Genomic DNA, 20838 nt, shown 5'->3' with positions numbered 1-20838 from the left:
TTAGCGTTGAATTGGTTGATCTAGTTGAAGCTTCAAACCCGCGGAACGCACTTCGGTTATATTTAAGCCGAATTTAATCAATGCTTTGATGGTCGATCACGGTAATTATATACATTCACCCGTTACTAATTCCGTTCATTTGTCGCTAATCTGGTCATAGCTCCTACAATACAGTTCTCCATATTACAGTCTCTTATATCAATGCCTGGAGATCGAAGGCTATGCTCCGTACAAGTACTTGTGATGTTACAGATTGCTCTAATGAAGCCGATGTAAGTTGATATTGGTTGGGTGGGTTATGGAGGTTGTGGTCTGCAAGGCCGACGTTTAGTCTGTTTGCTTTCGTCACCCTATGCTTGAAGCATAGCTATCATCAACCAGTCAATGCTTCCGACTTAGCTTCACAGAATACAGTGTCTCAAGAGATTTGGCAATTGTATCTGACAAATTTCGTCGTATGATTGTAAATTTGTCTCTTAATTATCGGCGCAGAGAAACTCGTCTTCCGCACACTATAACGCGGCCTTCACAGTAGGCACTGTCGTCACGAAACAAGATCAGATCCAAGCGAGTCTATACCAGAGCGCAGAAAAAACAACAGTGACTTCCATGCGATGCCTTGCACACAAAAACAGAGTCTAGTACCGTTCCCCTCGAACTTTTATATTTCTTCCATCGCAATGCAACTGCCAGAGTACAGCAGACCTAGGCTAGGAACCACCATCATGCGGATACCAGCCCCAGAATCAGACGGACACAAATCGTGTCATTAGAAAAAAGTAAAGAAAAACGGCTCAAATATACATGTAGGAGAAGTAAATCTTTAAAGTCGTTGCCAAAACATTAGGTATCATGGGTTATGTTTGTAGTTATCGTTGGGTCTTGCAATATGGTGTTATTGCTGAGGTTGCTGCTGGGCTGGCTGTTGCTGTTGCTGTTGCTGTTGCTCCTGCTGCTGAGCCGGTGGCTGCTGTTGTTGTTGCTGAGCTGGCTGCTGTTGGGCTGGCTGCTGTTGCTCCTGCTGCAAGGGTGCCTGTTGTCCTTCTTCCTGCTGCTGCTCGCCCATATGACGCTCGCTCTCGGGCTTCCATGTTCCTGCGGAGTGTCAGTTTCAGTCGATTCCCAACTCAAAGCTCGAATAATCCTTACCTTCAAAGTCATGCTTGACGAAAGCCATGGGGTCATCGGGCTCCTTTGAGCCCATCTGTCCCACTCCAGGTGAGAAGCTTGTGATGGGCAACACAACCACATCGCCCACTCGCTTACTTGTCTCCATGCCAGTAAAGTTCTTGTAGTCAATTGCTCCCTTGCTTTGCGACATATCGAAGAATCGTGCGTCATTGAAGTAGTCAATGATGGCATCTGTCCATACAGCCGGGCCTGTGAACTCAACAACGTTACGGTCAAGGAACTTATCTAGACTGCCCTTGCGCTTTTCGTCCAATGTCTTTCGAGTGATTCGGGTAATGATGTCGCGGAGCACTGGGTGTCCAGGCTTGGCTTGAATCGTCCATTGGCAGAACTGGATACGGCGACTGTACCACTGAGCCCAATCAGGGCGATCAGGATCTGCCTCAATACCAATGACCAAACCGATGGTGTCGCGAGCAATTTGGTCGGGCAACCACCTGACAGAGCTCTGGATAGCATAAGTATCAATGTCAGAGTAGATGCCACCGCGCGCGAACAGAATAAGATAGCGGAAGAAGTCAGCCTTCAGGACGGGCATGGGGAGGCTTCGGTAGGCCTCAACGACCTCAGGAACGGTAGCGTAAAGCAGGCGAATCAGATTGATAGCAACGTCGTCAGTGACGACCTCATGGACGAAGTTGGGGTGCTCTTCTCTCCAGGAAGCATGGTGGTCCTTGAATTGGAAATCGCCCTGATCGGGGCTCTGCTTCCAGGTTTGCCAGATGTAGGCGGGAAACTTGGAGGTAACGTCGTAAGGATAAGCGTATTCGAGCTTCTCATAGGTCGTCATTCCCGACATGTCGATGCGAGGCCGCGTGCGACGCTCCTTGATCTCCATCTCCTTTTGTTCTTCGGGCGGTGGTGACACGGCTTCGTTCGAGGCAGGGGCGTCATTCTTGGTTGTATCGGCGGTAGCGGCAGCATTCTGAGCAGCTGGAACGACAGGTGTCGAGGAGTGAGACCGTGTCATAAGAAAGAATACGGCTAGTATAAAAACCGCTGCCACGATGGCGCGGCGAGAGTTGAGCATGGCGACGGCTGCTCTTGGAATTCGACTGTGGTCTTGCCAGGTATGTTCGAAGTCGCTGTCTTTTTTGGAAATTCGTTGATAAGGAGCGAGGTGTCCAGGATAAGGGACAGGGGTAGGAAGCGAAAGTCGTGAAACGAAAGGAGTAAGCTATAGCAGCATAGAGAAAGTGAACGTGGCCAGACAAGAACTGGAGTGAAGAAGAGAAGAAGTAAATGGCAACAGCCAGATAGTCTATGCGACAGAGTTGCAGAGAAGCAGAAAAAGATGTGCTCGAGAATTTCCCTGCTGTCAAATTGAGGCGGGCGAGGGATGAATTAGAATCCCCAATGCGCAGGGGTACCGTAGTTGGAGACGGTGGAGCTGAGCGCAGGGCAGCAATCAGGAACTTGGGAGTTTAGTGCTCTTTGTGCTGTAGAATAGTGCACGTTGCAGCGAATAGATTTTAAGTTAAGGACTGTAGATGGACCCTGGAACAAGATGAGGTCGCGGCGCAATCCAATTATTTTGGGTATGCTACTGTAGCTGCGCAGCAAGCTCACCAACGGCGCTGTCGCAAAGCGGAGCTGCCGAGATGCTGGATATCGATTCGGCCAATAAGCGAAAAGATGCAAGATGACAGACCGTTATCTTGGGATCCGTATCTTTAGGTGCTGTAGTTTACTATCCGTAGGTAGTCTAGGCTCGTGGTGTAGTATTCGAATGTGGTAGGTGAGTACAGTAGCAGCAGCAGTAGTAGTTAGGGTGATGATGTTGAATAAAGAGGCAGAGAAGATATCCGTACCCAGGTAATTTATCTGAGAAACGGGTCTGGTCTCGCCTCCACGCACTCAATTACGTGGAACGTGGAGAGACCCTGACTGGACAATCACTTTCGGCGCTGACCTGAGGAAAGCACGGAGAATGGACGGATACACGGCCGGTACTGTATCATGGGGAAGGACTGGACGACAAACCTGCAGATTCGAGAAGGTAACTAACAATGAAAGTGACAGGAATGTCCCGCTCTCCTGCGCCCAATTGCCAAGTATACTCGATGTCGAACTACCCCTGAAACGAGATGATACTTTCATCTCACCAGTCAGTCAGTTTCCGCGGTCTGTAAGGAGTCAGCAGGTGGAAAGAGCCGCTCCTTTTCTTAGAACGCACGCTGTAACGTACAAGCCGCAGTTTTAGTGCGCGGTAGGTAGTCGGATCTTGAACGCCTCTAAACTAATACGGACTTTTTAGCCTTCAACGGGTATGACAGCACCTAATTAAGAAGATGAAATCGCCGAGGAAAAAGGGAGACTGGGCAAATTACTGAATTTTTACCAATTTGTCTGTCCACCAAGCTAAACTTCAGACTCAGCATGAATTGACATGACAGTGCACAGCCAACTCATTTGACTCGAGTCAAGTTACGGTATATCTCGATCAAAACATACCTGCTCACTGACGCACAGAGGAACCAAAATGGTGTGATAGGCTTACCTGCAACTCAGATCCAGACTATCCAAAATTACACTTTAAGCCCAGCAGGGTGCGCAAGCTGCTCTCTCAACGACGTGCATCTCTTCTGGATCACAATTCGTCTCACATGGCTGATCTCGAAATATCTGGTCGACCAGTCAGGAAATAAAGTGGCAGAACAAGCATTCGAACAAGCCTTTTCTAGCGTTGCGTCGAAGAACCCGAAACAGGCGCCGAGCAGGGGTTTCGAGGCCAAACATTGGCGGATCTTCTCTGTTACAGCATCTCTCGAAACGTGCCTGTTGCAAATAATGGATACCAGCTTGCGTGTCGGCGATCAAAGGAGTGCACGATCATCTGTAAAGAGCGGAGCACGTTGTAAGGGGGATCCTGGCACCCCTGATTTTGTCGTCATGAGAGGAAAAGGGAAGTTTTTGGCTTCTGACATGACATGGGCGTACTGGTGGCAGTTCTCGAACTTGTGTAGCAGCGGATATGGCAGCGACTCGCGAATTGGTTTGTGTTTCGCAGAGATATCCAAGCAAACAATCTACAGTCCTCGCCTCTCGGTCTCAAGTGCCGAGTTGTTTGGGTTCCATTGCTGACGGGGTATCGGCACTTAACAATTTCGATATGGGTGTGTTGCGTGTTATTGACTATTCTTGCTAGGATGTTGAAGAGGCGTCATCCAAAATCTGTGATGTGAGGTCGTAGTTGATGTGAAAGCATAAGAGTAAAGAGTAAGTCATGTTCAAGTGAACTGGTCGGCGCTGTCGAGTCATTGCCAAGTCTTGTTGTCATCAAAAGGGAATTCTTCATCTGGAGCATTTGTGACAAGTCTTTTGATAACCCGATTAAATGGTTCCGAAGTGCTGTTGGTTCTGCATTATGGACTGCTGACATATCAACCTACAGTAGTATCCAAACGGCAATTGATGAGAAATCTCACTGGCCAATTCGGAATTGCCCATCTCAGTTAATTCCATGCCCTGTCTAATGCTGCAAATCCTTCAGAAGCAGCTGTCAGCAAGAATCCATCGTGATTTCGAAAGACTAATAATAACATTTGCTGACGAAGCACAAGAGTGGTTGATGCTTTTCAGCAAATTCCTGCATACGGAGATAAGAATCAATCATGCGTAGAAGCAATCCGAACAAAGCTTCCTCAGCCAGCTTGAGAGTATTTGAGGTCGTAGTCAGGACTTAAGGGCTGTGTGCATATACAGCTCTGCGAAGCTGAAAGTTCCGAGGAATTCGGAATTCAGAACCGCGAACCGAGAGGGCATACGCTAATGTCACTCGCTCTGACTACTGGTATCATGGCATTACATAGGGCGCGCGCGCGGGTCGGACTACTTTCTTGCGCTGCCTTAGTCAACTTCGCTTATAATCTATCGTGTTTACTAGAGCGCCATGTCTCCTGGAAAGTCCGCGGATTCTTATCTAATCGAAACGTTCTTGAATGGATAGCTGTCAAGCTGATGGAGGGGAAGCCCTTTTTCTTGGCACACCAAAGTAATCATGATGAGCCCAACCAGCCATGACAACCCGGCCCCCGCATCTTGTGCAGTGCCGAAGGAAGCTGTTGTAGCACTCGAGAAGCTCTGATGTGCATAATGTAAACAACGTGGACAAGAATGTAAACAACAAGCTGGTGTTGTGTACCATGAGTGTAGATCATCTCATCTCATCTCACGCGAGTTGGAGGCTGTCTGCTGTCTGTACTGTAGTCTGCAACAGCTCATGATGACGGGACTGGGGCATCTGCATCATGCCCATTCTTAATTCCACTTCGGGTAGTAAAACGCGATTGAATTAACGTTGGCCCACGGTTCAATTTGTCAGCCCCGTTCTACCTCCGATACTACGGAAGCGGACTTTGTCAACAGCCACAGCAGATACCTATCTAAATCAACTTCCAAGGAATAGACATTGGGAAATCAATCTTGATTGGCAACACCAAAGTAAGCCAGTTCAGAGCTGTAGAATGTTTTAATAATGCCCTCTGAACCTGAAGCTAACAAGCTCAAGCTTGCCACACCTCCGGGTTCTCGGGCTGCTGTAGATTGTCCGAGGCTGCCGATAGTCTGTACGGATACAGCGCTGTAGTGGAAAAAGCCCCGCTCGCTGGCGGACTTAAGCCCTGTAAAGTCCCAGCGAATACATAATCAAAGACAACCTGGAACCTGCCTCAGCTCAGACTGCCACTATTTGTAAGGGACTTGACAGTAGGAAATTCCGATCAGGTATGGAATATGAAATGTTTCCGATTATGGATCGACTCGTGATATCAAGATCTGATCTGAGTGTCGATAGTACTGTAGAAAAGAATAACTGTTGTAGTGCACTAACTGTAAATCGAACAATCGTCCGCTCGGTCGGGTCTTGTCATTAACAAGAATCTCGAATCTCCACTGGGATCGGCGATTACCCACCTTCTCATGTCCTTTGTCCGGGGGGCGCGCCCTCTAAAGCCGCGGATATAATCAAAGAATTGATCTGTAATTGGGTTCTTGGCAGAGGTCGGGTCGAGTCGAGTCAGCCACACTTCCATGCTACGAGTCCTTAGCGTACAGTGACTTGGCTGGCTGTCTGTACAGTAAGTACAATCTCCAGGGTCTAAAGCCGTGCCACGGCTTCGGGAGATTTGCAAGCATGACAAGACTGCCCACGCCCTTGTTGGATTGTAGCTGTACCTGACTGAGATGGATGTATCCGTACAGTAATTGTATCCATCTGGCGCGCGCCTTATACACCCCAGCTGTACTCTGTACTGTAGACTACTTGGATCTCGTTACCCGACTCGTCTTGACTCGGTTGATTTAAATACCTTACCCTCCATCCTACCTCGTCCCATCCTCTCTCCCAATTTGTCTCTTTTTCTATTTATCATCTATTTATCACATCTAGGGTCAAATCATCAATATTCAACAGAAAAAGAAAAAGAAAGTTGACGAGTTATTAATATTCATCATTAATAAACTTTTGCCTTCGGGGTTCGGGAACTGCGCACGACACGACAACGACCGAACTGGACTCCATCACAAACCGCTTACACAAGCCAAGCAAAGAGGAGCCGACGGGGGCACCATTTATTAGTCGCCGCCTCCCGCCAACAACCCGATCAATAAATAAACAACCACGACCACCTGATTGACTACTTCTTCAATTCAATTTGATCTGAGACTCATATACACTCAAATTGATCGACCAGAATATTCAGATGATATCATAAGATCCATCACCAATACTCTCAACTTACGAATAGCGATACAAGACAGCCCGAGTGCGTCTACTCAAATCAAATACATCACATATAAATAAATATACCGAAAATGGCCACCGAAACCGATACTCTATCCTTTTCACTACCGACGAGCACTGCGCCCACCGACCTCTCTGAGTCAACATGCATGCCTCACTCTACGCCCTTCCTCCAACAGCCTTCACCCTCGGCATATCCACATAATATTCCCGCCGAGTGGGATACTAGAATACCACCATTACAAACACCAGCGACACATGCCCAACAATTCTGCGGCGAGAACTCAGGAAATGGAAACGGCTGTTTCAACGATGGAGGTCTTTTATACAAGGTTCAGGCTGAGCGCGAGTGTCGAGAGGGACCTGGCAAGTAAGTATAGCATTTGCCAATTGCACCAATTGTTGGTAGATGGTGAGTTGCTGACTATAATTTGGTTGCTTATAGAACCGTCGAAGAGGCTTGCCAACGCTCTCTCAACCACTTTCCTTGTCCAGGACTCGCCTTTCCGATGCCGGCTCTTGATTTCGACTTTCGAATTGCTGTTCGGTTAAACCAGGAGGCTGTCCATGTTGATTCAGGCAACACCAAAGAAATCACTACCGTTGCAGCCGGAGTTTGGTCCGGATCATTTGGCCACGGCCGCGTCATTGTACGTACTCATTTTCCTTTAACCCCCCGAACTTGATAGATCCTGCGCTTTTTACCAATTCATGGCTGACTGAGGAGGATATTACGTGTGGCTTATAGGCAGGTGGTTATGATCTTGGTCAGGCACGAGGTTTTAGGCCCATGAGGCTCGTTGAGGGCGCTTTTGTCGTCCAAACAAGTGACGAACAGCCCGCATTGTAAGTCTCTCATCTTCATGAGAAATTGTGACAGGACGAATATTGACTAGCTCGCCAGACTCGAAATGCGCACACGTGGTTCCCTCTCGGGGCCTGCGGATGTTCTCGACACTTTATTAAGCCCCAAGACACCAAAGGATATCGACCCACGTCGCTACGGCTTCCGCATGTTTGCGACTTTCAAGACTTCCGACAAACGCTACGCCGAGATTGTCAACTGTGGATTATGGGTGGCCAGTGGTGCCTGGCGTGGCGAGCACTTGGTTATCGAGTAAGTCATTGACTCACAGTTCACATGGACACCAACATAGCTAATCATGACACGCAGTGCCTACCGTGTTACATAAAAGTCTCCATACAGGCAAAAGGACAGGACTCTCCGGGATGAATTATCTAGCATCGCATAGGGGATCATGACTGGATAGCGGATCCTCCGGCGCAGCACAGGGCACAGGAGTTGGGATTTTTAATCATCCGCGTCAAGTTTTGACCGGCACGTGGAAAGGAATGAATAGGACTGGATGATGATGCATTGAGAGGCGTAGAAAGTTTGTGTTTTGATCATCTCTTCTTTCACTCTTGGGTATAGCGGAACCAAATCCTCTGCCTATTTAAAACCATATATTTTTTAGCGTCAAGCTTCGCAAAACAATAATACCACACGATTACAAGAGCCCACAATCTTGACCTTGTCCATTGCCCAGCTTGAATGCATTAACTGGATAAAGGAATATAGATCGCTGGATTATCAAGCAGACTCCATCCATCTTCTCCTTGGCGGCTATTTTGGGTCAAATGTTCGATGCATAATTCCAAACCAATCGCGCCAAACTCCTATCACCCATTGGGACTTTGACTATATGTCAGACGGCCTCTGATTTGATTGATTCATAATCACCGTCTCGCAAAGCTGACCCAGATCATCCGGATCGGCGGTTGTCCAAAAGGTTCTTCTTTAACTCCTTGGCCGACTCAGTTTTAGATCTCGATACTGTCAGATTTGATCATGTTCCAGTGGAGCATGCTGCATCTCCGTGACTTCCGACTCGGACGCCGTGGAGTTTGTATTCTTTTCCCGTTCTAGATAGAGTGTCAGCAAGAGCACAATGCCAGTAAGGCAGGGATTCGCATATGCAAGGTGACTGACCTTGTAGATCGGATGCGACACGCTCATGCTGTCGTGCACCTACATCCTTATCGCCGTACCTGCGGACCTATCTCACTTGAGCTTAATCCGCACCTCCAAGCACCCGAGTTTCCTCAAGCGAGTCTCGTCCTCCTCGTCCCCCTCAGCCACTACATCGTCCACCGTACCAACGGTGCCTGTTTTGATCTCAACCTCACAGTCACCCTCCTGCTCAAACCACCCTGCAACTGCAAGGGTCTTCTCAATAGCCTTTCCGGTACCCATGACTGTCACAACAGCGCTCTCCACAGCTCCGTCGGCAGTCTTCTTAAGATTCTCCACGCGTGAGTGCAGAGACGCGTACTTGGGTGCCGCGTCTGTAGTCTTTAGTGAGGCATCTAGTTGTTTACGAGCGCGCTTGACAGCGGCCATAAACGGTGTTTTTGAAGACACGTAGATGATGCGGGACTTGGACGATGCTGGAGGCTGGCGCCTGGTCAAGGGGCGCTTTTCGACACGGGAGCCTGCAGAACTGTTAGTCCTATTGTATGTCACACGTCATGAGAATCATACCTTCTGAGATGGATGGTAGCTTGTTTAGTTTGCCATACACCTTTCTTGAGCCTGTTGAAGCCTCATTCGGAGACATCGTGTTGGTTTATTGTGAGATATGGTTGCCTGAAATGAGTAATAGCTAGCTCTGTGAATGTTGAAAAGAGCTTAGGCGATCTCGAAGTCGGTTATTTGAGGACAGATATGCTTCAATAGTCCTGGAATATTGAGGCTTTCGGTTTATAATGATGAATCGGTTCCGTGGTATTTTAGCGTGTTTTGAGCAATAGCTGATGTGATGGTTACAAGAAAGAAATCTCATGAAGGAGAAAGTTTCTTGAGATAGGCTCACCCCACTACCACAAGAGTTCACTCTTCGCACCCAAAGAGCACAGGCAAGAGATGAATCTTAGTCTTCCAGAGTGCACAATAGATGAGAATAGAATAGATTTATCTTGATCTCCGAAAGAATTCCTTGAGCTCTTTTCTAAGATCTGAATCTCAGATTCATCTCAAGATTCTAGGGAAGTTCATGAACGCCACATGTGGCGCAGTTACATGCACCCTTAATTCTCTAGCGCATCAACGGCCCACTACAGTAAGACGTCACCTCCAGGCGCAAAGCTCACCTGCGCTGAATCCCTTTCGGGCTATTCCTCCAACTCCAACTCGTCCATACCTTCGACATCACTCCACCAGACAAGATCAGCCTTGATGGCTGCCTACACCACTCACTGCGCAGGATACAATTGCTAGGCGACCGTTCACCATGTCCATTGCAATCTGGCCTCCCATCTCGCCCGAGGAGCTCAGGCTTAAAGCCTCCGAAACCCAGGTACATCGCAATCCGAGCCAAACCAAGGAATTGAAACACGGAACATCATGCTGATCTACTTTGATAAGGCGCGCGAGTTGGATTGGATCGTCAAAGAAACGCTCGAGCTGTGTCGCGATCTCAAACATGGCCTCGAGGATTGTTATGCGCTCCTCGCGCCTATCGATCCGGGTAGCACTCTCGTCATGAGCACGCCGCGCAACGAAAAGGTCAAGGGGACACTCACGCGCGTCGGCACTCGCATCGTAAAAGGCGTAAGTCTATCCATTGAGATCATGCTCCCACCCGCATGATGCGCCGGCCTCGTTTGGTATGCTAACGCTTTGTGATCGTAGAGTATCCATCTTCAACTTCGAACGATACCACCACAGACGCTGTCGCTATCGCATAACGATGCCATTCATATCCAGGGTCTTGATGCTCTGCACAATCATCTTAATCAATCCATTGACTTACTCGCCATAACTTTGTCCAAGCCGCAGGACGCTCGCTCTCTCTCCTCTACTCTGAGCATTCTCGCTGATTCCATCAACGACTCTTCGGCTCTCCTCAAAGGCCCTCCCCTAACAGAGTCCGATCCCGCTTGGCAGATGTGCTCATCTCCACCATATCACTTTACTCCTCCACTTGGACCAAATCTCAGCTTCTACCTCGGCCTGCAAGAAAGCTGTATAATCCTCTGGCTGCGTGCTCTCGAGCCCGTCCATGCCCATGTTCATTTTGGTACCAAACTTGGCCTAGCATTCGGTACTGTCCGTCGTTTGGAGCATGACGAGATGGACACTGTATTCCGCTACAACACACAGGGGTCTGATACTGGTAGCTCGAAGCGGGGCAGTGCCCGCCATACCCCGGAACCAGGATCATCGGCTGCAGGCGTGGATAGCAATGATATTCAGGAAGTCTATGTCCGGGAAAAGGTGCGTGTCGAGAGTGCAGATCCGAGTCTCATATCCATTCAGTCCAAGCTTAGTTACCTGAGTCACATGCTTGGCCAAGCACGAAGGAACATTGCTGAGGTCCTGAACGTGGATTCGTAGCAGTGAGGGGAATGGCCATGTGAGCAGCTCTGCATGTAAATTGATTGGATACCCTGGCGTTGTTGTGAGAGCGACTCTTAATGCTTATTCTTAACTTTGTTTATTTGGAAACTTCATGGGCGTTTTACGGGCAATAGCATTCGGATCATCAACCTTGGAAGTGATTCCTGTGTATTGAATTGTAGAAATAGAGAATACGTTTGTACATGCATCCATAATCCACATTTCCTCGCTCCTCCGCTGAAAACGCAACGAATTACCAATTTGACAGAAATGAACTATGCAGTAAACATGTAAAAGCACGACGTCTAATCTCGTGCAGGAGGTGCGTTCCAATATGTCGGGTTCAGGTGGGTAAACAACGCGCCATTAACCAGATATTTCCATCAAGACAATGCTGACATGACTGTTGAACATTTATCGAACAGGAGACCAAGGCATAGGGACAAGAATCCTTGACTTCATGCTCTGAATAAGAGGCACGGTCTTGTGTACAGTGTCGCTCCAGCCCTCAACCTGCCAGCTCTGCTCGCGGCGACCGCGGCGCTCCTCCAGGTTTGCGAATTGCCACAGATGGTGGACAGTGTTAAGGTCACCAATTTGGACAAACCAAGCACCGACACCTTCCATGACCTCACGGCGAGCCTTGAGGCCTCGTCGCCAGTGTGTCTCCCACTCGAGCAGGTTACCAGGGTGCAATGTGTAGGAGCGCAGTTCAAAGATGCCGCCCAGGGATCGTGGAGGTGTTGTTGGCCAGAAAGAGAACTCTTGCATAAGCGAAATGTTCTTGGAGTTGATCAGGCCCTTTAACTTGTTGTCGAACTCAGAGAATTCAGGGTGGTGGGTGATGTTGTGTCGAGATTGGTGGTAACCCTCGTACTTTTGGTATTCCCAAATGTGGACTGTTGCGATGGTCAGCAACAAAAAGGCTTAGTGAGATGAGCTTATACATACCGAAAGTATCGCAGTCGCCAACCTCTGTCCTCCAACTTCCGACCAAATTCACCTTGTTCTCTGGGGCATTCGCCATCTTAGGATACCACTTACCGACAAGCTCGACATATTCATCAACCTTGTCGGGCTTGACTTCGTGAAGAACAATCGAGTGGACGTACTTGCCACGGGCAAGGACCTGACTGAAGCTTGCTTCGAGTTGGGCGTCGAGTTCGCGACCCTCCTTGGTGCCGTAAATGAGGTTGGTCAAAGGACCTGCCTTGCGGGATGGCTCGGGCTCCTTGGCCTCTTCGGTTCGTCCTACAGGATCATTCTGTGAGCCTTCGGCGGACTTTTCGAACGGAACGTTAGCTGGCTGCGGGTGGGAGGGTAACGCACTGGCTTCTCGCTTCTTCTGTGCTTCTACCAAGTGCTCGCGAAATTCCTTCTGCTTCTGACTAAACTTGTCGACCTCTGCGTGTGTAGGGTTGACATCTCCAAGGGAAGGTGTGCGACCGTTGAGAACAGCAGTCGAGCTCAGAGCTCGCACACCTGCGCGCGGGGTGACGGCAGCAGCGCGTGCGAACTGACGACTGAGCATTTTCGGTGGTGGGAGATGGGTTGGAATTGAGGAATGAAGGTGTAAAGTCTCTTTATTCTGACGAGGCGCAATGCGTGTCTAATAAAGCTGACCCGGGCGCGGGGAGAATGCGGGCGATCTTTCAGGGAGCAACAACGTCGGAGATCAACGTTTGGAGTCGTGTGAGAGACAGGGGAGATGCTGAAACAAGGAATAACACCGAGGGTTTAGACGAGAAAGTATAGTAAAGCGGAAGCAGAAGGTCAGATGCGGCACAATTGGTGGCAATCAAAAGCTGGTGCTTGGTGCGGGCAGAGCACAGCAGAAGCGGGAAGGCAGGCGTTTAAGCGCAAAGGTGGTATCGAAACAGTCTTGGGTTGAGATTGCCCTGGCAAAATGAGGAGGGCGAAGCAGAAGGACGATTGGGCAACCGAGAGTTGGAGGGACGGAACGGCTTTTCGGTTGCACGCCCAGGAATGTATAATTGACTTCACCCCGCACTTTTTGGGTGAGCTTTTCGGTCGAATTGTTTATGACGAGTACTGACTCTATGAGTACGACAATAACAAGGGCAAAATAGGCTGATTTGATGAGGAAAACAAGAGGGATATGGCAAGAAGGTTCAACAGTACGTACACTACCTTCTTAAAGCTGGAGCTCCAGGAGCTATCTGATGATGTCACCCCAGATTAGGCATCACGTGTAAAAGCTTAGCGCGCCATAGAATGCGGGGTTCGGTTGGGCCTGCTGTTCCTCAGCTCTGGCAGGAGTACGTACCTTCTTACTCAGCCAACCTCAAAAATACTCGCCTTGAAATTTAGGCACATAGAAAACGTTCCGGGCTCGGCTTCGGCAGAACCCGCTCGGAGCTTTGTTGGGTCTGTCGTTCGGAAAAAGGCTCGTTCTGTAGCAATCTCAATCTCAAAGCACCCGTTGCCGACGTCCAAGTCCATCAAACCGAACCATCCTCCCGCGATACCCACGAAATCCGTCATCATGTCTTGGCTCGGTGTTCAACCCCTCAAGAAGTTCAACGCTCCCTTCTGTACGTTCAATTGCGACTCTGCCGCCTGCGCCGTCGCGAATCTGTCCCGCTGACTCCTCCCCACAGTGAAGCCTTACTGGCCTTTCTTCGCCGCCGGTATGTCTAATCGCGCAGCTCGACCGACGAATTCGCTCTCCCCTCGAGCCTTCCCCCGCGCTCCCGATCTCGATTGATGCGTCGATGATATCTGGACAGCAGTTAACTCAGGATGCAGGTGTTGTCATTGCCTACGGTGTCAACTCCGCCCAGAACGCCATGATGAACTGTACGATCCCTATCAAATGAGTATCCAGAACGACGATTGACCAGATATAACAGCCGCCGAGTTCAAGAACGACCCCCGCAACCCCAACGCCAAGTCCGGTGGTCACTAAGATATTGGAAATGGAAAATGGGATTTCGTCTAAGCCAGCAAGCATAATCGATCCGCTCGACCGCGAGGCTAGGGTTCACGAGATGGAATTGTATCATAGAATCGCAAAAGGGGCTTAATTGACCTACACAACGATCTGTACGACTTGCCCACGGGTGCAGTTGACAACCACGAATGCGCTCAAAAATCCGGATGTTCGAACGTGCTGGGAGCCAGGATTCAGTCTGGTTATGTGATATGTGAAACCTCTTGACTCACTCCGAAATCTACCATCATGCTCCGTGGTTTATTTCTATTTTTGTGCAAGGAAGATCAACTAAGGCCCAATACTCACCGCGACATACTAGCTGTTAAGCTCTTGTGGACGTAGCGGTCCATCATCATGGCCACATGATTTATTTTGTCCTGCTCCTCTGTGATTGATGTAGTTTCCGTCAAGGTTGTTTTTATCCATTACATAGATAAGTTGGCTCGCTTTATATAACAAAGTTTAATCCGTCTGAACGTCATGCATGCGGTGACATCAGTGGTATGAAATCGGGATTAAAAGCATGTTATAACATTTCTTCATGAATAACACATGCTACAGAACAAGTGAACATCATAAACAAGCCTGGACCATGCCTATTTAAAGTCGAATGTTGATGCGGTGGGGATGAAGTGTAGTCGTGTTCAAGCAACGGCCCGACGCCCTTAGCAAGATCTCTGTCCTGACAAATCATTGTTGACGCTTCACTCAAACTCACTCCACGTCGTCGACTCATACGGCCAACAACCATACAACAATACCGATATAAGTCCGCCTCACTTCGCTACATTCTGTCTTTTTCCTTATAGATGCGTCTTCTCATCGGCATCTTTTCTGCTACTAGACCAATTGCCATTCCCACTGCTACCAGAAGAACCTCATCTTTCAGATTCCCTTCATTTTCATACAGGGTTTGCTTATCTACAATGACTGCTGCACCAGCATCAAAGCCTAACGGCAATGGAGGAAAGAAGGAGGTCAAGATTCTTATGCTTCACGGTAAGTTAAGGACTCATCTATGAGAGATGCAGCATTACATAGCCTTAATGCATGTCATTCGTCATTCTTCAGACTAGCTCATAAACATCTCAAAACTCACTCACTGACATTCACCAGGCTACACACAATCAGGTGCTCTCTTCCGGGCCAAGACCCGCGCTCTAGAGAAGACTATCGTCAAGCTCCTTAACCCTATCTCACTTCTCCCCGTCTTTCTCTACGCTACGGGTCCCAGCCGGCTCAGCCCGGAAGACATCCCCGGCTATCAACCTCCTGAGGAACCACAGCCCGAGGACTACCAGCCTGACACTTGGGCTTGGTGGCGCAAAGATGAAGCTTCAGGCAACTACCGCCTGTTAGATGAGGGAATGGCTACCGTTGCAGAGGCTATCCGAGAGTCGGAGGGTATCGATGCGGTTTGCGGCTTTAGTCAAGGTGGTGCTATGGCTGCTCTTGTTGCCGCTGCGTTGGAGCCAGAGCGCGCTCTGCCAGAAGGCAAGGAAGGAGACTGGGCGAGAGGGTTGAGAGAGGCAAACTCTGGAAGCCCGCTCAAGTTCGCTGTGTGTTACTCGGGCTTCTGGGCGACTCCCGACTCACTGCAATTCTGCTTTGAGCCTAAGATCAAGACTCCTACGCTTCATTTTCTAGGTAGTCTCGACACAGTGGTTGATGAAAACCGAAGTCGTGCACTGACAGATCGCTGTGAAGAGCCTCTCGTGCTTGTCCATCCCGGCGGTCATCACGTACCCGTCAACAAACAGTGGGCAGCACCATTGGCGGGGTTCATCAAGGAGCATGGCCAAGATAAGGAGTTCAAGTCGGAGCTGTAAGTCTGAGCTGGTAGAACGATACGCATAGATTACAACACACGAATAAAAAGATAGACTCAATAGACCGAATGCCATGTCACATATCCTCATCCTGAGGACTATCTAACCTGTATAATACAGAACACCCATACCGTCATGATGATGAACCGCTCTATCCATTACTCCAAACCCTTATTTGGCAGGTTGAATCCGTGCCATCATCTCTTCCTTGGTGATAAGATGATCGATTCTCTCTAAGAGTCCCAGAAGGCTCTTCATGTTGTGACTCCACTCATTGAGAACATCGTCAGCATCTCGAGGCTTGGCGAAGCTAACAATTCTTGCAGGTCGGTCAATCTTGGCATAAACGGTCTTGGAGGTTACAAGCTCGCTGATGTACTTCTCGGTCTCGTCCTCGGTAAGATCCAATAGTTGAGTAAGACGGCTCATCTGGATGCGAGTGTAGTACTTTGCGATGACTCGCACGTTGTGTTCGATCACTCGCTTTCGGAGATCTTGCCATCGCTGGTGTGCCTTGTCGTCCGAAGACTGACCGGCCTGCACGTCAAAGACATCGGTACTGCAGAGGTGGGGTCCAAATCTCTTAGAAATCTCTGGCCATCGCATCAGCTCGTGCACGGTAAAGAGTCGCAGAAGCTCGGCTTCCGCTGGGACTTCTGAGTTGCGGCTGTCTTTGTGAATTCGGTGGAGGAGATCGTGCTGTTCGTTGTCATAGGGAGCCAGGATGACAAAGTAAATAATGCGTTGAAGGACCTACGGTGGGCGTTAGTAAACTTAATCGGCGCTTCAGAAGCGATTCACCTACCGGGCGAAGCTTAGCAGAGTCCTCCTCAACGGCTTCTGTGTCCAACACCTGGCGGTAGTGCTTGCAGACTTCGAGGTACTTCTCCTCGTGCTTGGCAAGAATGATTTGCTGCTCATAGTATCGCAGCTTCAGATCGGTTGTGTCGTCCTCTTTCTCTTCGGGCACCTCCTCGCCACGGGCCTTCTTCTTCTCTCGCTCCTTTTGCTCCTTCTCGAGCTGCTCAGCTGTCTTCTTAGGCTTGCGTGAGAGGTAACGGGTGCTGATCTTGCGGCCAAGAATGGCAGCCTGTGTCCAATCCTCACTCTCAATGCATAGCTCAACCTGTGCTAGAATAAACTCGGTCTTTTCCCTTCGGTCCATTGATCCAAAAGTTTCAACTTGCAACTCGCAAAGAATCTCAGTAGCAGACTTGAGATCACCCTGCTTCTTCTTGATGTCGGAAAGGATCTTGGTAACACGAGCTCGCTCAACTTCGACAAAGATCTTGCCCTCTGTTACTGTTCGTAGAGTTTCGATGACGGAGAGCTTGGTCTGGAGGTCGGGGGTGTCGTCGAGGAAGCCCATGACAGTCTGAACCATCTTGGTGATGGCCTGCTTGAGCTGGCTGTGCTTCTTGGACATGACCAAGGTCTGGTCATTCAAGAGACTCCAGTCACCCGCATTTTTACATAGTGTGACGATTGCGACCAGTACTCGTGATGTCGACGCAAGATCGGAGGCCTAGTACTGGATTAGCGGAGAAGAGGGTCGAGAGCGCGAGGGCGTACTTGTCGGGTTTGCTTCTCAAGAGCAGCAAGCTTCTCAATGGCGCCTTGAAGGTTGTTTGACTAGATATACTATCAGTCAAAGCTCAACTTCGCAATTAGGAGCTCAGCAACCTACCGCAGCCAGCTTCTCAGCTTCGGGAAGCTGCTGGTCGACCTCCTTCGAGAAGTCCTTCTCTGGCTTCAAAACTCCGTCAGACATTATGGCTATTCTCGCGTTTTTATTCCCTCGGGATACGTGTTTGTTGGTAATATCCGGTGTTGAGGAAGTCGGGTTCGAGAATTGGTGGTATGTAGTGTTGATGCTATGGGGTGTGTTATTTAGTCCAAGCTGGTCGATTCAGTGACGAGGCTCACGCAAGAGGCTCCTGCCTGCCTTCCTCAGGTCCCCACCAAGGCCAGCATCGCTCAAGCTGGAATTTAGTGGGACCGGCTCCGAGACCTTCGTCATCCAACTTCATGATCACATGACCTCGAATGATAACTTCGATTCAATGGACTGCAATACGGGCACTTAACGGTAGTGTTTAAATAGCTTCTACGTGAATGAACTTGCCGATTCACCATGTCTTTCCATGTCTGTCTCATGTTACTACTGTATATGCGTAACTAACAAGATGTTGAAGGAATACATGATTCAACTCATAAACGGGCTTGAACATACAGGGTAGTTAGACTCAAAACGCGACGATACATCAACATTGGATAATATGATATAATTCCAGTGAAGATATTTATTATTAGATTTGTGCCTATGCAGGGTCAAATGAATCTCGAGCATTAAATATACCAATGTGCTTCTGGAATTTTAACAGACTGGCAAATATCTCTTATGTGTCAGTTTCGCTACCAGGGGGCCCCCTTCACACAAAAATTGGCCTCGTAGGTTTCATGTTATTCTGAGTGTAATTCAGCTGAAAAAACAGCCCCTGTTCGTCTTTCCAAATAGCTTGAAATTTTGAACGGTAGCCGGATGGCTACTTGAGTATTGAATCAAACGCACGAGTGTTGTCTACTTACTAGTGCTTGAGTATGTGCCTCAAATGAAGTGTCACAATATAGTACATCTGGCAGACTAATAAGCCATGAGCTTTTGTGTTTCTTGAATTGATTGACACCATTTGTAGCTAACCAGTTTTTGAAATTTCCACAACTCACATAGTTCTACCGTCCTATATGGGAAAAGGAGGCGTCTTGGTAGGTAGCTAAGATGATCCAACACTCGTAGACATTGTTTTGCTGAGACTTGAGTACGATATTTCAAACTAGGTGCTGAAATTTAGTCGTCAAAGAGCCAGTTCATTATTCAATATGGTATTTGACCCATTCGGCTACCTGACCAGTTCTCTGTTCCAACGACTTGAAGTTTTGATGCAGAGAAAAGGAAACCTGTCCAAGTCATGATATACTTAAGAGTGTCTCCGCAGTCTGAGAGAAGCAGATACAGGGCTATAAGTATGGAGAGGATCATCTGGTGACCACTCGGCCTGGATAAAGATTGGAAACTTAAGCTCTCCATCCTCATCGACGACAGGAGGCTGTCATGAAAGTACCGATTATGACCATTAAAACTTAGTATACACAATACTACAATATTGTTACATGGACTGACATCAGCTGTTGTTTGATAGAATAACGGTTCTTCCCTTAACATACTGACATTTAAACCCTATAGAAGCTTTTAGATGTCATAACCATCACTTCCTGATCAATCATTTCATGGCATCAACCAGACCTAGGAAACTAAGCTCTATTATAAGCAAAGCGTATATATACCGACAGTAGGTGTCCGGAGAAATGATGGAGCCTTAGCTGGCCGCTTTGCCCCAAGGTATTAGGTCTGATAAATGCGAGTATGTCTGGTGGAGGTCGCTTGAAAACCTGATTTTGAAGGGACACAAACACGCGCATCAAGCCTATTGGGCAGAGAACAGTGACACTAAGACAGGCTTTGGAGTCTTGCAATGGGATGCTGATTTTGTCTATATAGTTCTCGGCACGACAAGAGTCAAAAAGCTCAAAACTTAGCAAAGATCTCACAATCCTTGGTAAAGAAGACAGTGGGGAATTATATCTGTCAGAAGACTCAAGAGATAGAGAAATCGATAGATTGCAGTAAGCAAACCCAGTTTTTAGGAGAATGGGGACATCGCAACCAGTCAAGGGCACGCCTCTGCGAATGAAGGAAGCTCCATGAGAGCGCACCGCCAAGTTACCATGGTAGCAACACCTTTATGTAACTCTGTATGATTTTGGTACCAAGAAAAGCGACCAGACGTTCCTTTGCTAGTTCTAAGTCGAAAAACATAGACTTTGGGTTTGCATTACAACCACCCACCAGATAGGATAGCTGAATATCTTGTCATCGAATCGTTGCCATGCATGGATATAGGGTAGAGTAAATATTGGATAATGACAGCTGGTTCACGAAACAACGATCATGATATCAGCCGACTTTCGAAATCAGGACTACTGAATAGGACAGTGATTGATGGAAAGGTCTGGTATGCTTTCTGTGCTCGTGTATCTCGTTGTTCTCCATTGGAAGACACACAGATATTTGTGGTCCTCAAAAAGCCCGTCTGTGTTCTCATTCTGGATACTTTAGAATTCTCTTCCGAGAACGTTTGAAGATGCAATTCAAACATCAGGCAAGACGTGTCAGTTTTGAGGTGTCCTCGAATTTCATGTGAAATGTAAGCCTTTCAGTACGAGTTTCAATTGCTCCAGTTCATAGAGTATCTGAAAATGTTGGCATGACAACTCGATCAAGTCACATTGAATTCAAAGTCTGATATCATCCTGCGCTTCAGACACAAATTGATAATTCGAATTGCAAGTTAAAAGAAAAGAGGTATTGACGATGGAATGAGGTTGAAGTTATTATCGGACGAAGTTCGGCAGCCAAGCTGAAGACCAATTAAGCGACTGGCCCGTGCGTCAATCGTCACTTGGCCGTTGTTTATTAACTTTCGCGCTCCGCATCGACAGGTCGAATCAAAACAATCAAGTAGACACTTGCGACAACGACGATACATAATAACTTCCTGTCGGATATTACCACGCGACATCAAACTTAAAGGAAGAGAATTGGGCTTGAATATTAACACTCTGTTGGATCACTTGTCTCAAAGTGTACCCCGCGACA

At 48.2% G+C, this 20838-nt stretch overlaps 8 protein-coding genes across 8 annotated transcripts; 4 read left to right on the top strand and 4 right to left on the bottom strand.

The window, feature by feature from the left end:
* Positions 1-895: 895 nt before the first annotated feature.
* Positions 896-2221, bottom strand: FIESC28_06586 (uncharacterized protein; the record flags this gene model as incomplete). The annotated part of the gene is made up of 2 exons (XM_031160729.1): positions 896-1095; positions 1150-2221. 2 exons carry the CDS (start codon positions 2219-2221, stop codon positions 896-898), a joined length of 1272 nt encoding a protein of 423 aa, XP_031015107.1.
* A 4784-nt stretch (positions 2222-7005) lies between these two features.
* Positions 7006-8127, top strand: FIESC28_06585 (uncharacterized protein; the record flags this gene model as incomplete). The annotated part of the gene is made up of 5 exons (XM_031160728.1): positions 7006-7304; positions 7380-7584; positions 7683-7780; positions 7839-8051; positions 8109-8127. 5 exons carry the CDS (start codon positions 7006-7008, stop codon positions 8125-8127), a joined length of 834 nt encoding a protein of 277 aa, XP_031015106.1.
* An 872-nt stretch (positions 8128-8999) lies between these two features.
* On the bottom strand, positions 9000-9555 carry FIESC28_06584 (uncharacterized protein; the record flags this gene model as incomplete). The annotated part of the gene is made up of 2 exons (XM_031160727.1): positions 9000-9430; positions 9480-9555. The coding sequence occupies 2 exons, from the start codon at positions 9553-9555 to the stop codon at positions 9000-9002; spliced, it is 507 nt and encodes a 168-aa protein (XP_031015105.1).
* A 672-nt stretch (positions 9556-10227) lies between these two features.
* On the top strand, positions 10228-11333 carry FIESC28_06583 (uncharacterized protein; the record flags this gene model as incomplete). Its single annotated transcript, XM_031160726.1, has 3 exons — positions 10228-10293; positions 10362-10547; positions 10629-11333. The coding sequence occupies 3 exons, from the start codon at positions 10228-10230 to the stop codon at positions 11331-11333; spliced, it is 957 nt and encodes a 318-aa protein (XP_031015104.1).
* Positions 11334-11750: 417 nt separating this feature from the next.
* Positions 11751-12867, bottom strand: FIESC28_06582 (uncharacterized protein; the record flags this gene model as incomplete). The annotated part of the gene is made up of 2 exons (XM_031160725.1): positions 11751-12235; positions 12288-12867. 2 exons carry the CDS (start codon positions 12865-12867, stop codon positions 11751-11753), a joined length of 1065 nt encoding a protein of 354 aa, XP_031015103.1.
* Positions 12868-13842: 975 nt separating this feature from the next.
* Positions 13843-14265, top strand: FIESC28_06581 (uncharacterized protein; the record flags this gene model as incomplete). The annotated part of the gene is made up of 4 exons (XM_031160724.1): positions 13843-13891; positions 13958-13987; positions 14106-14156; positions 14210-14265. The coding sequence occupies 4 exons, from the start codon at positions 13843-13845 to the stop codon at positions 14263-14265; spliced, it is 186 nt and encodes a 61-aa protein (XP_031015102.1).
* A 953-nt stretch (positions 14266-15218) lies between these two features.
* Positions 15219-16121, top strand: FIESC28_06580 (uncharacterized protein; the record flags this gene model as incomplete). Its single annotated transcript, XM_031160723.1, has 2 exons — positions 15219-15291; positions 15409-16121. 2 exons carry the CDS (start codon positions 15219-15221, stop codon positions 16119-16121), a joined length of 786 nt encoding a protein of 261 aa, XP_031015101.1.
* A 171-nt stretch (positions 16122-16292) lies between these two features.
* On the bottom strand, positions 16293-17892 carry FIESC28_06579 (uncharacterized protein; the record flags this gene model as incomplete). The annotated part of the gene is made up of 4 exons (XM_031160722.1): positions 16293-16874; positions 16927-17646; positions 17694-17753; positions 17809-17892. The coding sequence occupies 4 exons, from the start codon at positions 17890-17892 to the stop codon at positions 16293-16295; spliced, it is 1446 nt and encodes a 481-aa protein (XP_031015100.1).
* Between the last annotated feature and the right edge of the window lie 2946 nt (positions 17893-20838).

Source organism: Fusarium coffeatum, assembly GCF_003316985.1.
Source record: "Fusarium coffeatum strain FIESC_28 chromosome Unknown BRIP53273_contig_142, whole genome shotgun sequence".
In the NCBI taxonomy this organism is placed as follows: domain Eukaryota; kingdom Fungi; phylum Ascomycota; class Sordariomycetes; order Hypocreales; family Nectriaceae; genus Fusarium; species Fusarium coffeatum.
The sequence above is the reverse complement of the archived record's forward strand: the minus strand, read 5'-3'. Positions and strand labels throughout refer to the sequence as shown.